The sequence below is a fragment of the Podarcis pityusensis genome, assembly GCF_964106645.2.
Source record: "Podarcis pityusensis genome assembly, chromosome: W".
NCBI lineage: Eukaryota > Metazoa > Chordata > Lepidosauria > Squamata > Lacertidae > Podarcis > Podarcis pityusensis.
The window spans coordinates 21,195,994-21,213,527 of record NC_138045.1 but is presented as its reverse complement, the minus strand read 5'-3'; the positions used below and the strand labels follow the sequence as shown (position 1 = coordinate 21,213,527).

The 17,534-nt window shown below is 45.4% G+C and overlaps 1 protein-coding gene across 1 annotated transcript in view; it reads right to left on the bottom strand.

Moving 5' to 3' along the window:
• LOC308467638 (nuclear pore complex protein Nup214-like) overlaps positions 1 to 17,534 on the bottom strand; it is a 254,499-nt gene that overhangs the window by 225,224 nt on the left and 11,741 nt on the right. Inside the window, exons 3-7 of the mRNA XM_080989369.1 lie at positions 6,079 to 6,230; positions 4,990 to 5,179; positions 4,428 to 4,498; positions 2,626 to 2,689; positions 1,143 to 1,246 (exon numbers count right to left, since the gene is read on the bottom strand). Of these exons, the coding sequence (XP_080845495.1) occupies positions 1,143 to 1,246; positions 2,626 to 2,689; positions 4,428 to 4,498; positions 4,990 to 5,179; positions 6,079 to 6,230 (581 nt within the window). The remainder of the gene's footprint in view (positions 1 to 1,142; positions 1,247 to 2,625; positions 2,690 to 4,427; positions 4,499 to 4,989; positions 5,180 to 6,078; positions 6,231 to 17,534) is intronic.

Here is a 17,534-nt window from a genome sequence, read left to right as displayed (position 1 = left end):
TAACATACATAACTGTTTTATGGTTGCAACTGTTTCATAATCATAAATTCATGATAGCCTGCTCCCAGATTTTGTGGCTTCCTTCCTAGAGAAGCTAGACTGGCTCCTTCCTTGCTGTTCTCCCCTGGCACGTGAAGGCTGCCTTGTTCCCATGCGCTTTGGGGAACTGACTGCTTTTAAGGAAAGTGATTTGAATAGTGCTTTGCTATTTTTTGCTATCAATATTTTCATAATTTGTGTTTATATAGTTTTAATTCTATTACAGTTTAATTCTTTTTAAACTATTATCTTCTGTATATTTTAGCTTTCTGTATTTTATCTGTTTCGCTTTAATTTCTGAAATCCGCCTTGAGCTACAGTGTAGAGAAAAAGCAGGATATAAAGAATGCATTATTATATAAAACAAACTGCCATCATTCCTGAACACAGGCCATGCTGGCTGGGGCTGATGGAAGTTGGAGTCCCTACAGTGTGTGGAAGGTCAAGGGTCCCACACCTCTGGCCAAAAGTATGATGAAATGTTTCAATAACCACAAAATGATATGCACTCCTAAACCGTTTTGCCTGGCTGGGATGCATCCTGGAATTCTGATAATGCCTCTTGATTGTCTGACTGGAGGACAGCAAGGACTATTATGAGTGTCCGTAGAAACTAGGCTACTATCCGGAGGCAAAATGTACATCCATTGCTCTGCTCGCTTTTGCCTGCAACCCTGCTGCTCACCACTGGCATGTGGTCCCTGGAAAGCTGCTCAGGACAGAACGTGGCCCTCAGGCAGAAAGAAAGTTCCAAACACACAAGTTAAACCTGTGCATCTAAGAGGTAGGCATTTAACACATGTTTGTATGGGGACTTGGCAAGCAAAACTGACACTCGCAGCAGCAGTGTGGAGGCTGCTGTGGTTGGTGAATGCTTCAATTTCCATGCAAGGTTTGACTAAATGGTTTCTATGAAGTGGGATTCTACATCTACTTTTTTTATCATTCCGAAGCCAGAGCCTAAAATGCAGGAAGACACAGCAGCACAAACCAGGGGCAAAGACCTAGCAAAATTGTGAGAATGACAGTAGCCAGCACAGACTTAGAAAGCAAACACAAGAGAAATAGAAGTTGCTTCCCCAGCGCTTCCTCTCTTCACATACAGGAAGCACAGCCATCACCACTTCTGGTGCAGTTTCCAAGATCCCATCCGCAGCCGCATATACGATAGTGAAGATGTAAGTGCTGACCCACAACACGTCCAAGACTGGAAAACAGAAATGTGGGTAAACTTGGGTTGTCGGGTTTTTTGCTTTTGTTTTTCTCAAGAGCCACTTATTATTATTATTATTATTACTTACACAGGAACATAGGGTTGTATGCAAGCGTGGTCCTACTCAGAGTAGGCCCACTGAAATAAATGAACCTGTGTAGAAGTCAGTTGGATGCATCCCACTGGAAGCTGCCTTATGTCAAGTCAGATCACTGGTCCATATAGCTCAATATTGTCTGGCAGGGATTTTCCAGGATTTCAGCCAGGAGACATTCACAGCCCCACCTGGAGATACTGGGGGACTGAGCTTGGGACCATCTGCATGCAAAGCAGATGCCCTTCCACTGAGTTATGCTGCTTTCCCCTCATGCTAGGAAGCTTCCCAATATCATGTCAGATCATTGATCCAGGTAACTGAGTGCTGCCTACAATAATTGGCAGCAGCACTCCAGGGTTTCAGTCTCTCCCAGCCCCACCTGGAGATGAACATGGGATTTCTGGAGTCAAAAGCATATGTCCATCCAATGAGCTATATACAAAGAGGGACAAAGAGGGATATCTTGGTGGTACAGCACCTGCTTTGCATGCAGAAAGCCCCAGGTTGAATCCCCAGCATTTCCAGGTATGGCTGGGAGGCACCCCAGCCTGAAATCCCAGACAGTTGCTGCCAGTTAGAGTAAGCAATACTAAACTTTGTGGATTAACAGTCTGACTTGGTATAATGCAGCTGGTTAGTTCCTTTATGTGTTCCTTAACACTGTGTACTGCGTGAAGACAGAAGGATCTAGGACACTGGAAACCTTCCCTACAGAGGGCTGCATCCAGCAAAGTTCTTCTCAAGTAGACACACTGAAGTTAATCTGCCTAATTTAGTCATCTCCATCAATTTCAAAGGGGCTGCTGTGAGTACAACAGTTTTGTTGCTGTATTAATCTTAGGGAACATGACATATAAAGAGCTTCAAGTTTCAATTACAAATATACGAATTAAAAATTTAACATAACAGATGTGATAATATGCCCAAGGACTGCACTTTTTTTCAAAAGAAAGGAAGGCATTATCAAATCTTTGCACTATAATTATGTAACTGTGCTGCATTAACAACCCTGACAACTAAATTACAGGAGATTAAATATTAATCCATACTGTAAATGGGATTGGTATAAAATACTACTTAGTATTTTGAGCAAAACACCTGCCAGATTTATTTTTCAACGACTAGTCAAAAACAAGCATCTCACATTCCACAATATGCCTGGATTTCATGGATGGGCAAATTCTAGGCACGTAAGTGAAACACTGTGATTACATGATCCATCTGTACTACTGTAATACCAACCGGTCAAAACGCCAAATTTTAGGAAACACAGTACCTTTGACAGGATTATCTGAATCATAGAATGGAGGACAGGGAATTGTTTTCTTCTCCTGCAGGTTCTGAAAAAATAGAAGAATGAGAGTGATTAGAATACCCTAAGTTTAATCATATGGGGGGTTTGTTTCTTCAAAGTATTCTATCTACAATGCAACACTTCATATCACACATGCAATAATAAAACACAAACACTCTGAATTTACACAATAACTTTAAAAAAAAATGTCCAAAGTGTTTCATCTGAAGCTACCATGGTTCAGTGATCTGATGACATGGTACATTTCACTGAGTACTGTCTGCTCTGTGGGTGATGAACCTGAAGCCCTCCAGATGTTCTTGGACTACAACTCCCAGTATCCCCTGACCATTGGCCATGCTAGATGGAGCTGATGGGAGATGGAATACAACAGGGGTCAGCAAACCTTTTCAGCAAGGGGCCGGTCCACTGTCCCTCAGACCTTGTGGGGGGCCAGACTATATTTTTTGGGGGGAAATGAACAAATTCCTATGCCCCAGAAATAACCCAGAGATGCATTTTAAATAAAAGCACACATTCTACTCATGTAAAAACACGCTGATCCCCGAACCGTCCGCAGGCTGGAATGAGAAGGCGATTGGGCCAGATCCGGCCCCCGGGCCTTAGTTTGCCTACCCATGGAATACAACAACAGCTGGAGGGCTATGAGTTCCCTATCCCTAATCTGCTCTCAATGGGAACAATGCTCCAAGATTTCAGGCACAGGCATTTTGTAGCCAAAGTTCCCTCTAAGGAGAGATTGTTGGCAGTCAAATGTGGGCACTCTTAACCTCCCGCTTAATTATGGGCATGGGCCCAACTCACTTATATCAGAGATGAACATCATCATGGGAGAGGTGTTTCCAGCAATCCCATCCTTTGCCCTTGGAAGCCTTATAAGCTGCTGCTACAGGAGAGGGACTGTAAGCAACATCATAGGAGTGGTGCTTCTAGGACTAAGGTGAAACTATGATGCTTCCTTGTTTTTGCTATTGCATGCTGCATGGTGCTTAAGTAATCTTGTTATATTTATAGTACTGAAATGTGGGGTTTTGGTATGATATATTTTCGTTGTGCTGTGTTATTATGAAGGTTTTAGTAGTGTTCGTTCGAAATGCATTCCTGTTTCTTTGTTGTAAGCTGCTTTGAGCATGATTTTTTTGTAGAAGAGCAGCAAACAAATAAAATGAAAGAAAATTGATTAATCTTAGGCCCAGGGATCAAATGCAGTCCTCCAAGCCTCTATTTTGTCCTCAGGGTTCACCTCAAGCCACACCCCTTACTAGCCCTCTTTCCCCCTTTGTGTTTTTGCCTGGCTAGGTGCACAGCCATGCATTCATAGCACATGGCTTATCGCTAAGAATCCTTAGAACCATAGTTTACCCCAACAGAACCACAGTTCCCATGATTCCTTGGGGAAGGGGGGAAGAAATCATGTGTTTTAAATGTATGGTGCATATGCAGCCTTGTGCTCCTAAACTTCTTGATTGCCTGGATGGTGAATAGAGAGGAGTGTGAAGACATGAACATACTAGCTTATTATACAAAATCAAAATTCTCATTCTACCTGACAGTGCCGGTGACTGAACCTGGGGACTAGTGCATGCAAAATGGATGCTCAAGCTCTAGACTACAGCCATTCCCAGACATGTACTTCTGCTACCCTTATGCTTAAGACTCCATCTTCTGAACTGTGAATTGGGAGAACAAAACAGGAAAGAACCAAGAGGGAGAAGCAGGAGGAGGCAGATCATTATAGGCCAAATAGAACAAAACAGACTTACAGGCAGATACTGGACCACTGTGCCATTCTGCTTGCCTACAGCCAGCTGCTTTCCTTTAGGACTCCAACACACTAAAGGGGGGGAGGAGAGAAAAGCAAGCAGGCATCATTAAGCAGTTGCAAAGGAAATAGCAACAACAAAACCAACCAGTGCAATTTGGCAAATGGCTTAAATTGCCCTCACAAGTGTTATTCAAACACGACAATCTCAAATTTGGAATGCAATAGAATGTCCATTCAACATGAAGGTGCAGCCAACGATGGTCTCAGGAGAGCATACCCTAGAGTAGGAGAGGGGAAATGTTGGCCCTCTAGATGCTGCTGAACAGCAGCTCCCATCAGCCTAGCAAGCACAGCCAATGGCCAGGGGTGGGTGGTAGTTGGAGTTCAGCAACATTGGGAGGGCCAAAGGTTCCTTATGAGATACCTTTGTTTGCAATAGTCCATATGGTGCAATCAGGCTTACTTTGAGCTGTACCTCTAAAATATATGTAAATCGGAACTCCAATTCAGCTGATTTATAACAGGGATTTTTGCATCAGTCTAAAAGTCATGCTACTAACCTGATGTAACAGCCACTGAAGCAGGGAGAGTTGCATAGATCTTCACGGAATCTGCCACCTGCAGGACAGAGAGGCTTCCATCAGACAGACAGACGGCCAGCATGGAGGCATTCACTGGGTTCCATTTCAGGTCAATGACCATCGCCCCAGCCATCTTCTGATAGGCAAAGGGGCGTTTTTGCTGCTTAGCCTATTAGAAGGAAATGGACGTTTGTTAGATCGTATCCATATGAGCAAAGACACCTGGCTTCAGTAGAGTCAAATCACTGGCCCACCAAGCTCAGTATAATAATAATAATAATAATAATAATAATAATTTATTATTTATACCGTGCCCAACAAAACACTAAAATAAATACTCTATACCATACTCTCCAAGACCGGAAGGAAAGAGATGTTTTCACTAGCCTAAGCTCCTATCAGTGGTAGAGTTCAGAAGTAATGATGAGCTACAGATTATTGTAGGACTGGAGGACCTTTTTATACAGGGGCCACATTCCATTATGGACAACATTCCAGGGGGCACGTATCAGTAGTGGGCATGGCTTGAGGGAAACGCGCACAGAGTAATGGATATATACAGTGGGCTACATTCCAGCCATGCAAAAGTCAGAGCCTTTTACATGTGCTGCCCCCTGTATCTTCAGCCATGCAAGCAAGAGTCATTATCACAGTTCATGGACAACTTCCAGCCAGTAAAAAGCACTCAAGGAGAATGCTGAGCAAGGCTGGTGAGGAGTGTGGCCTGGGGAGAGCTTTGAGGGGCAGATAGAGAGGATACGAGTCACAGCGAACCTCAGCCTCACACACTTCATCCCCCCTGCCGGCACAGCCACAAGGAAGAGACTGGAATCTTCTGCTCCCTTTTTGATTAACCGCAGTTTACTATCGCACATGAATACTACACTGTGGTAGTGTTCCTCCCAATTTTTAATTAACCATGGTATAGCATTACATCTGAATCCTTAAGTGTGGTTATGCTTCATTAGGGCTTGCTAAAGCTCTCCAGTTTCAAAACTCATAGCAAAGCACACCCTGGAGTGAGGGTTGTGGGGAGTTCCAAGTTTGTTTTTAAACCATTCAACTTACCTGATTCACAAAGGTGCGAACATCAAAAAAGCCAATGAAGGACCCAGCTTCACTGGAGGCCATGCAGACAGAGAGTGTGAGGTTATCACAGCTAAGTGCCAAGTGATGCACGCAGAACTTCGTGGGAACGAAGAGACTCTGGATATTCTCAACTTAAAAAAAATGAAGAGGAGCACCAGGGAAGGGGGAAAAACAATAAATTATTTAAAAGGTAGTTAGAGGCCTGAACTAATCCAATACTGCCCTATTCGTCTGTTAAGATCAGCTGGGGATGCCCTGCTTGTTATTTCAACCTGCTGGGCAGTAGAGCTGGGCGATATCTGGTTTTCAACATCGCAATATACCAATGTCTGAAATAAGAAGAAAGGAGCAAATAAGGTAGGAAGGAAGAAGCAGCCACATGTTGACTCCTGGATATATACTTCAAACTGGTTTTGGATGATACATTGCCCAGCCCTAGTGTTCTAATCTGGAGGGAGGGATGAGGCAGCCCACTTGCTTGGGTGAAGGTGCAGACAGGCAGGCAAGCACCTTCTCAAGTTCCCTCTGCCAAGGCTGGCAGCTGGGCTGCAGAGGGAGGAATTGGGCCTCTCACTGTGGGTGAACATCAGACAGACTTGCAAGTGTCACTCGAGAGTGAAATGTGCAGTGCTGGTGGCAGTCAAGGAGTGAGCAAGGATTCATGATATATTGCCAGGTGAAAAATTCTGAAACTGTTATCATGATCTGGACTTCAAACCAGTTTGGGGCAATGCTCTGATATATCGCCCAGCCCTACCGGGCAGGCACTGTTAATGCAAGACATTCTGAATGGCACCCTCATAGAATATAGAACTCCCTTGCAAATGGAATGTGTCACAATGTGAAAACCTTTATGGTTTACTCAAGCCTTTGGAATGTAATATACCTTCTTGCCAATGCCACTACTTTATGTGTTGTTAATGTTATTTATTGTTGTGCTGTATTTGTAAACTGCATCGCCCAGCCATGCTCCTGTTGGGAAGGTTAGGATATAAGTAAAGGAAAATAAATACAGAGATACATAATAAACCCCTGATCCCAGCATTCTAAGACAACGCTAAACTAGGAACTACACACTCTCCCCTTTTGTGATTCCCAGCAACTGGTATTCACAGTGATTCACACACATTGTCTCAGTAAGCATTACAACGACTGTAGATGGTTGGCCAATGCTATTTCCCCTGCACCAGTTTGGCAGGTTAGAAAATGCAGGCTTACTTAGGGCAACCAAGTTAATGAATGAGGCAACAGTTGAATGCAGACTTCCAGATGTTTAGCTGTCCCTTACCCACTATGCTACATGAGACCAAGTAGGTAAAAACAAACAAACCCAGAGGAATCATGGTGGGGGACGGGGAACATATAAATTAAAAGCATATGCAGATGATCTTGTAGTAACAGTGGAGGACCCTAAGAACTCTCTGCTGAAAGTCTTAGAAAAAATACAGAACTTTGGGCAGGTGGCAGGTTTTAAGTTGAACAAAAATAAGACAAAGCTGATAGTGAAAAATGTACCAGAAAAAGGGGGGGGGGGATTACAGCAAAATATAGAAACAGAGGTTCATAAAAAAGTTAAATATTTAGGAGTTTGGTTGACAACCAAAAATATTAACATGCTTAAAGATAATTATGAAAAGAAAATGGAATGAAATAAAAAGGAATCTAGAAGTATGGGGAAGAATGAATTTATCACTGTTAGGAAGTGATAAACATGAAGTGATCAATATGAACATATTGCCAAAAATGTTATTTTTATTCCAGTCAGTACCGGTTATAGGTAATGCAGCATGCTTCAAGAAATGACAAATGGATATTACAAAATTCATCTGGAAAGGGAAAAACCAATAATAAAACATAAATTACTTACAGACAGTAAAGACAGAGGTGGTTTTTCCCTTCCAGATCTTAAAAGTACAAAGGTACAAAGGAAAGGTACAAAGATTTATTAGAACAGAAGACTCCATGGTGGTTGTCTCCAATGGAAGCAACATCGATTAAAAAAATAAATAGGAGAGGGAAATGGCTTACAAATAGAGATCTATTAATAGAAACAGAAGGGAAATTAAAAATGAAAGAATTTGAAGAGATCAGAGAACATGTTAATGACTGGTTACAATATTTTCAAGTAAATGAGGTCTTCAAAGAAGATAAAAAGAAAGGATTTAATTATAATTTATCTAGATTTCAAAGAGAAATTGTAGAGGATAATACCAAATTATTGAAGAAGATGTATAATTTATCATTAAAATGGGAAACCAAAGATGAAGAGGTTAAATGTGTAATGATTAAACGGGCACAAGATGTAGGATATAACTTACAAATGAAAGACTGGGAAAAATTATGGAAAGTTGATTTAAAATTCACCGCATATACAACTTCGAAAGAGAATTATATGAAAATGATGTACCAATGGTATTTAACTCCTGTCAAACTGGCAAAAATGTATAGAACAAGTGCTAATAAGTGCTGGAAGTGTAAAGAGAAAGAAGGTACGCTTTACCACATGTGGTGGAATTGTAAAGTAATTAAAAGTTATTGGCAAATTGTAATGGTTCTAGGGGTTGCTCGTGCGTAAGCCGGTACTTATCTCCCCGGCTGGGTGCAAACACCTGGCTGGGTTGCCAAAGTGAACCTTTTCTGACCGGACAGCCACTCACCCGTGGCTGACTCAATCGCTGGCAGAATCCGTCAGTGGGCATTTCTTAAACTTCTTCCAGCAAAGAAGCTCTTTGACGCCTAGTCTCCTCCTACTCTGTCTGCGCGAAAGCCGTCTGCGCAAGGAGGGCGTAGGCAGCGGAGGACCCCTACTCTCCCCGCTGGTCCCAGGCAAGGAGTCATGGGACCGCCTCGCCACTTCCCCCATCTGCCCCCCTTCTCCACTGGTACTACGCTGATTCTCTTCCCCAGAAGATGGGCTGCTTCTCCCGATCCCTGGACGCTCTCTGGAATCCCTCTGGCTTTTGCTCTATCCCTCCGGCACTGATGGCAGTTCCCTGACATCCACCTCCTCCTCAGGACCCCCACCCCCACCCCTGGCACGATCTTCCGATACATCCTCCTCTCTCTCCTCGACAGACGATGCGGGGAATCCCCTGAAAGAACTGTCATCATCTTCTGAGGATTCAAAACCAGCCTCCCATCCGCTCGGATCTCTTCCAGCTCCCAGTCTGATTCTTCTCCATAGAATCATAGAATCATAGAGTTGGAAGAGACCACAAGGGCCATCGAGTCCAACCCCCTGCCAAGCAGGAAACACCATCAGAGCACTCCTGACATATGGTTGTCAAGCCTCTGCTTAAAGACCTCCAAAGAAGGAGACTCCACCACACTCCTTGGCAGCAAATTCCACTGTCAAACAGCTCTTACTGTCAGGAAGTTCTTCCTAATGTTTAGGTGGAATCTTCTTTCTTGTAGTTTGGATCCATTGCTCCGTGTCCGCTTCTCTGGAGCAGCAGAAAACAACCTTTCTCCCTCCTCTATGTGACATCCTTTTATATATTTGAACATGGCTATCATATCACCCCTTAACCTCCTCTTCTCCAGGCTAAACATGCCCAGCTCTCTTAGCCGTTCCTCATAAGGCATCGTTTCCAGGCCTTTGACCATTTTGGTTGCCCTCCTCTGGACACGTTCCAGTTTGTCAATGTCCTTCTTGAACTGTGGTGCCCAGAACTGGACACAGTACTCCAGGTGAGGTCTGACCAGAGCAGAATACAGTGGCACTATTACTTCCCTTGATCTAGATGCTATACTCCTATTGATGCAGCCCAGAATTGCATTGGCTTTTTTAGCTGCCGCGTCACACTGTTGGCTCATGTCAAGTTTGTGGTCAACCAAGACTCCTAGATCCTTTTCACATGTACTGCTCTCAAGCCAGGTGTCCCCCATCTTGTATTTGTGCCTCTCATTTTTTTTGCCCAAGTGCAATACTTTACATTTCTCCCTGTTAAAATTCATCTTGTTTGTTTTGGCCCAGTTCTCTAATCTGTCAAGGTCGTTTTGAAGTGTGATCCTGTCCTCTGGGGTGTTAGCCACCCCTCCCAATTTGGTGTCATCTGTAAATTTGATCAGGATGCCCTTGAGTCCATCATCCAAGTCGTTGATAAAGATGTTGAATAAGACCGGGCCCAAGACAGAACCCTGTGGCACCCCACTAGTCACTCTTCTCCAGGATGAAGAGGAACCATTGATGAGCACCCTTTGGGTTCGGTCAGTCAGCCAGTTACAAATCCACTGAGTGGTAGCATAGTCAAGACCGCATTTTACCAGCTTCTTTACAAAAATATCATGGGGCACCTTGTCAAATGCCTTGCTGAAATCAAGGTAGGCTACATCCACTGCGTTCCCTTCATCTACCAGGCTTGTAATTCTGTCAAAAAACGAGATCAGGTTAGTCTGACATGACTTATTTTTCAGAAATCCATGCTGACTATTGGTGATCACAGCATTCCTTTCTAGGTGCTCACAGACTGTTTGCTTAATGATCTGCTCCAGAATCTTCCCTGGTATTGATGCCAGACTGACTGGGCAGTAATTATTTGGGTCCTCTCTTTTCCCCTTTTTGAAAATAGGGACAACATTTGCCCTCCTCCAGTCTGCCGGGACTTCGCCTGTTCTCCAGGAATTCTCAAAGATGACTGCCAGTGGTTCTGAGATCACATCTGCCAGTTCTTTTAATACTCTTGGATGCAGTTCATCTGGCCCTGGAGACTTGAATACATCTAAACTAGCCAAGTATTCTTGTACTATCTCCTTAGTTATTCTAGGCTGTGTTTCCTTTGCTGAATCATTTGCTCCAAATTCTTCAGGTAGGGCATTGTTTTCTTTATCGGAGAAGACTGAGGCAAAGAAGGCATTGAGGAGTTCAGCTCTTTCTGTGTCCCCTGTTTGCATTTCACCATCTTCTCCTCTGAGTGACCCCACTGTTTCTTTGTTCTTCCTTTTGCTACGAACATACCCATAAAAGCCTTTTTTGTTGCTTTTAACCTCTCTAGCAAGCCTGAGTTCATTCTGTGCTTTAGCTTTTCTGACTTTGTGTCTACACATGCTGGCTATTTGTTTGAATTCCTCTTTGGTGGTTTCCCCCCTTTTCCATTTTTTGTACACATCCTTTTTTAATCTTAACTCAGTTAAAAGTTCTTTAGATAGCCACCCTGGCTTCTTTAGGCACCTTCCATGTTTCTGTCTCATTGGTATTGCCTGACGTTGTGCTTTTAGTATCTCCCTCTTAACAAACTCCCAGCCATCATGAACTCCCTTTCCTTTTAGTATTACTGTCCATGGGAACTCACCCAGCACTTCCCTAAGTTTTATGAAGTCAGCTTTCTTAAAGTCAAGAAATTGAGTCCTAGTATGCTTGGCTGCTCCTTTCCGCTGTATAGTAAACTTCAGAAGAGCATGATCACTCGCGCCTAATGATACTTCCACTTCTACCCCACTAACCAAGTCATCAACATTGGTTAGGACCAGATCTAAAATGGCTGTTCCTCTTGTTGCTTCTCCCACTTTCTGGACAATGAAGTTGTCTGCAAGGCCAGTGAGGAATCTGTTTGACCTTATGCTCCCTCGGACACCTCCCCTCCCTCCTCTTCGGAGGCAGGAAAACCTACAAAGTCCCTTTCGTCGTCTGTGGGTCCAAATTGTTCCTCCCAGAATCTAGCTAATGGTTTGGGCTTACCCGGGAACAAACCATGAAACTCTTCCACCAGATACGCGTCAGTGATTGATTCTGCAGGGACCCAAGTGTTTTCAGACCTAGGTTCCCCCTCCCAGGCTACCAAGTACTCTACCTGGCGACCTTGCCACCTCGAATCGAGTATTTCCGTAGCTTCGTTACAGTGTTCCCTCTCCTCTACCCGCGGGTGGGTGGTAACCCCTCCCTCCCGTCCTGGGAATTCCCGCCCCTCCCTGTAATGTGAAAGTAGGGACCTATGGAACACCGGATGTATCTTCATGCTGTCAGGCAACTTGAGTTTAAATGCCACTGGGTTAACCTGCTGTATTACCTCAAACGGCCCCAGCCGCCTAGGCTGCAACTTCTTGCACCCTCCCTTTAGGGGCAACCCTTGGGATGACAACCACACCCGGTCTCCCACCCGTATGGCCTCCCCCTCCCGACGGTGCCTGTCTGCCTGCCTCTTGTAAACTTCCTTGGCCCGCTCCAAGTTCAGCCTGAGTTGCTGGTGTAAGGCCTCCATTTCCTCCACAAATTGCTCAGCCACCGGTACACTCCATCCTTCCTCCGCCCGCACCGGGACGGCCCTAGGGTGACACCTGTAATTGGCCATGAAAGGGCTCATTCCCGTAGACACGTGTTCAGCGTTATTGTACGCAAATTCAGCCAAAGCTAATTTCTCTACCCAATTGTTCTTCCTCTAGCTGACATAGCAGCGTAGGTACTGCTGGAGTATACCGTTCGCTCTTTCGGCCTGTCCGTTGGTTTCTGGGTGCCTCGCCGTTGAGAAGCTCACCTCGACCTGTAGCAAGCTCATGAGACTCCGCCAGAACCGGGAGGTAAATTGTTTCCCGCGATCCGAGATTATCCTCAGTGGGGCCCCATGCAGTCTAAAAATGTGATCCACAAACAGCCTGGCTGTCTCCTCTGCCGATACTGCATGCGAGCAAGCTACGAAATGGCACATTTTAGTCAGTAGATTGACCACTACCATGACCGCTGTCTTTCCCCTTGACTTGGGCAGATCTGTCATAAAATCAATGGACACCACCTCCCAGGGCCTTTCCAGTGTAGGCAAGGGTTCCAGTAGCCCCGCGGGGGCGGCCCTTTCCCCCTTTGCCCTCTGGCATCGGTCGCACCCTCGTACATATTCTCTTACGTCTTCCCTCACCTTTGGCCACCAGAACTGCCTGGTGACAAGTAGCATGGTCTTGTGCTGTCCAAAGTGCCCAGCTGTTGGGTTGTCATGGAGCTAAGTACCTTCCCCCTCAAAGTCTCTCCTGATACATACAGCGCCCCCTTGTAGTACAGTATTCCTTCCTTTTCCTCAAACCCTCCATTGTCTTACTTTCCGTCCCTGAGCTCCCTGATTTTCGTCTGAGCAAACTCATCGTCTCTGGTGAGCCCTGCTAGTTCTCGTTTCCCTACCAACGCTCCTCCACACACCCACCGGTCCTCGGGGAACACGTTCCTGGTCTCTGGTGGCCTCTCTCCTTCCATGTACTCCGGTTTCCGAGAGAGAGCATCTGCCCTCACGTTTTCCCCTCCCGGCACATATCGTATCTCGAAGAAAAACTTGGCGAACTCCTGAGACCATCTGATCTGTCTCTGGTTGAGCACTCGCGCGGTCCGCCAGTATTCCAAGTTCTTGTGGTCAGTTCGGACCTGGATCTTGTGCCGCGCCCCTATCAAAAGATGTCTCCATTGCCGAAATGCCGCATAGATCGCAAGCAGTTCTCGGTCATACACCGTGTAGTTTTGCTCCGACTTGCTCAGCTTCCTAGAGAAAAAGGCACACTGTCTCCAGTTCTCCTTGGACCCGGGTTGCAAAAGTACCGCTCCAATCGCGCGGTCGGACGCGTCCGTCTCCAGTCTCATGGGCTTCTCCGGATCCACGTGCAGGAGCTGCTCTTCCGCGGCGAACGCCTTCTTCAGTTTTTCAAAGGATTGCTGCGCATCCTCTGTCCATGCGAACTTCTTTATGCTACCAAGACAATCCGTTATGGGCGCTGTCAAGTGAGCGAAGTTCTTTATGAACTTCCTGTAGAAGTTGCTGAAGCCTAGGAACCTCTGAACATCCTTTCTGTTGTTTTTTTTTTAAATGATATTTATTGAGAATTTTAAGGTTACAAAGAAATCAGAAGGAAAAACCAAGAGGGAAAAAAGGAAAGAAAAAAGTAGATAAAAGTAACAATTAAACAATACAAATCAATAAAAACCAAAGTCAAAAACAAAAAACAAAACACACAATACATCAAAATCAAAAAGCAAAAATAAACAAAAACTTTAAAAACAAATCCAATATTCCCAGATCCTTAACTGTCATTACCTTATTTCATCGACCTCCTCACACCTCCCTTTTTTGTATTCTAGTTATTAATTATCTCAGCAAATCCTTTCCATCTTTCACAATATTCTGTCATTAAATTACCTTAATCTATTTTAACCTTATCTTACCATAAAAAGTCCTAAAACTTAAAACTTAAATCTTATTTATACCAAATTCTCTTAACCATTACATATTCTTACATAATTCTTTTTAACATTTCTGCTAAAGCCCAATAATTTCATTCCAACATTTTTCTAATACTCATTAATTTTACAATACTTTTCTAAATGAATTTTTAAAACTTTCTTCCAATCTTCATCCATCGTCTCTTCTTCCTGGTCTCGGGTTTTGTCAGTCCTTTCTATCCCATCCATCCAGTCCATCAACCTGGTGACCTTATGTCCGAGGCTCTTAAGTCTCTTCCATGTCCCTTCCGCAGGTCTTCTTCATATTTATACCTGTACTTTACTTTGTCTTCTGCTCCTTTCACTCGGGGAGACTCCAGCTTGACTATATTTTTGGCCCTTCTCGACAAGTCAGCCCCTTTTCCATAGTCAACACCGAAATCCATGTGGTGTTTGAAGGCATGTTTCAAGGCCCCTCCAAAGTTAAGGGCCCCCACAACTCCGAGCTCCCCCCAGCCCAAAGCCAGACTTGAAAAATCAAAACATCCCTGCATAGGGGGGTCCATCCAGCCCCCCATCTCCAAGCCAAACAGAACTCCATCTCTCCAAATCTGACTTTTTCCAGGTTCATACGTCAAATCCAACAACTCATGTTCCTGCTGGGCCACAGCTCCCTCCATCTCTGCCACCCGGGGTCCAGCAACAGCCTCCTCCTTCATCTCATCTGTCAAAGCACATTCCTGGATTAATTCCTGAGTGGGTTCTATATAGGAACCCACTGTCTGTCTAAAATTTCCGATCGCAACAGTCATCAAATCCATCTTCTCATGTAACTGTTCCAATAAAGCACTTGTCTTGCAAAAGGCAAGCACCAGAGCCTCCGAGTACATTCTTGTTCAAGGTCGAAGTCTGGTCCCACGATCTTAATCTTTTACAGCTGCAAAGCTCCCCAGTTCGGTTTTAATAACAGTTTCACAAGCTCCCTCTAGGGGAAACAATTTCTTTTTGTATCCATCCTTTTAAAAAAAAAAAAAAAAAAGATCTAGCAACAAAGTTTTCCTTTTTCGGATATTTTGTCAATATTTTGTTCCTTTTAAATGCGAAGGGGAACAATGGAGTCAATATGTTTCTCTTCTTTTAACTATCTGTCAAAAACGTTTGTCCATAATCAATGAACTTCCCCAGAACGTCTGTCCTGACACCCCGCTCCCAGGTTCAAGACGGTGGAAAATTGCCTTTCTTTACTCTCTCTTCTGCAGGTTTAAACAGTCTAAAAAAGGTTCCCCCCTCTTCTCCTGCTTCCAAGGGGGGTTCAATAATTTTAAATGATGAAATTTTGGTCCTTTACAGATGACTTTCTAAACTTTAGCTTGCCGTGTCTTTGCTTCAACCTATCTACAAAAAGCGGAAGGCGGACTTCCTGTTTAGACCTTCCCGTTTCAGTGCCAAATTAAAAAATTTCTTAATCCAATTTTCCGTTCTACTCACGGGCAGTTGTTTAAAATCCAATTGTCCACAGGAAAAAGCCAGCGCTCTCCGGCAACAGCAATGCGGCTTCACTCCGTTAAAGAAGCAGTCGATTCAAAGCACCGCGCCACTCACCCCACGTCGCTCCGGATCCCCGAAAACCGGGTTTCCCCGCGAGTGGGGGGGGGGCGCAAAGGTGCCAGCCGAATCCCACATCCACAGGCATCTCCCGCCTGTGGTTTTTGATGGGTCTCCGCCTCGCCGTGGCGGTTCAGACCCTGTTTTCCACGGAGCGGATTCCTTCCGATCGGAGGAAATCCGCCATTGCCAGAGGCGCCAACCCGGAAGTCTGCACATCCTTTCTGTTTTGGGGGGCCTTCCATTCCAGCACTGCCTTCACCTTGCCTGGATCCATGGCCAGTCCTTTGTCTGACAACCTGTACCCCAGGAACTCGACCTCCCTGGGGTGGAATTGGCATTTTTCCAGCTTGACCCACAACTGATGCTTCTTCAATCTCTGTAGCACCTCCCTGACGTCTCTGACGTGTTGCAATTCATTGTCCGAATAGATTAAGACGTCATCCAAAAAGGCTTCGCAATTCTTGTACAGCAGGGGCCCCAACACATGGTGCATGAAGGCTTGAAAGCAGGCCGACCCCGATTGTAATCCAAATGGCATAACAAAGTACTCAAAAGCCCCCGGGGGGTGAACATGGTCGTTTTCCATTCGTCCCCCTCCCTTATCCTAATCAGATTGTATGTTCCCCTGAGGTCCAGCTTGGTAAAAATCTTCCCCTGCCTCACACGTGTCAAAATATCGTCAATCCTGGGCATTGGGAAAGTCACGGGTTCTGACACCAGGTTTACGGCCCTGTAATCCACGACTAATCTGGGCTGGTTAGTCTCTTTTTTGTCCACAAAGAACACTGGACTCCCCCCCCCCACCGCCTTTGATTCCCTTATGAAACCTCTCTTCAGGTTCTTGTCAATAAACTGCCTCAACTCCTGCATCTCCCGGTCGGACATGGCATACAGCTTACCCACCGGTAACTGAGCCCCTGGAAGCAGGTTGATTTGGCAGTCAAATGGCCTGTGGGGGGGCAGTCTGTCTGCCTCCCTCTCGCTGAAGACCTCCTTCAAATCAGCATATTGTGGTGGCACCTGCCCTTTTTCCTCCAGGGCCACCCCAGCCACAGTCATTATTGGTTCCTTCCCTCCCAGACAGTGTTCTAAGCAGTAAGCTGACCCAAAGGTGAGCGACCGCTGATGCCATGACACCACTGGGTCATGTATTGCCAGCCAGCTCATTCCCACTATTATTGGGGGTCCTGCCAGCGTGGCCACGTGAAAGGCAATGGTTTCCGTGTGCCTGGAAACACTCATCTGCATTGGCAGTGTCTGGTGTGTCACTTCCCCTCCCAGTAGTTCCCTGCCATCGATGGTGGTCACCTGCAAGGGAAAATCTAGTGGCAAGAGGCGGAGCTGGTCTCCAGAGTGAAGTCTCTGCTGAAGAAATTACACGAGCTGCCAGAATCCAGCAGCCCCTCCACTTTGACTGGGTGCCCATTTGGGAGTTCTAGCACCACTTCTATGGCTATAGCTGCCTTGGGAGGGTCAGGCTGGGGCACTTCTATTGGTTGCTGGCCTGGCTGCTGCCCCTGCTGGTTGGCAGCCAGGCTTTCTCGTTTCCCTGCACCGGCCCTTCCTCCCCCTTCTCGTCATGGCCTGCAGCCCCCATCATGCCTTGCCAGGCCTTTCGTTGAGGACAGACCTTTGCAAAATGTCCTGGCCGCTGACAGAGGAAACACTTCTTGGTAGTTTTCCACTCCTTCCCCTCCCT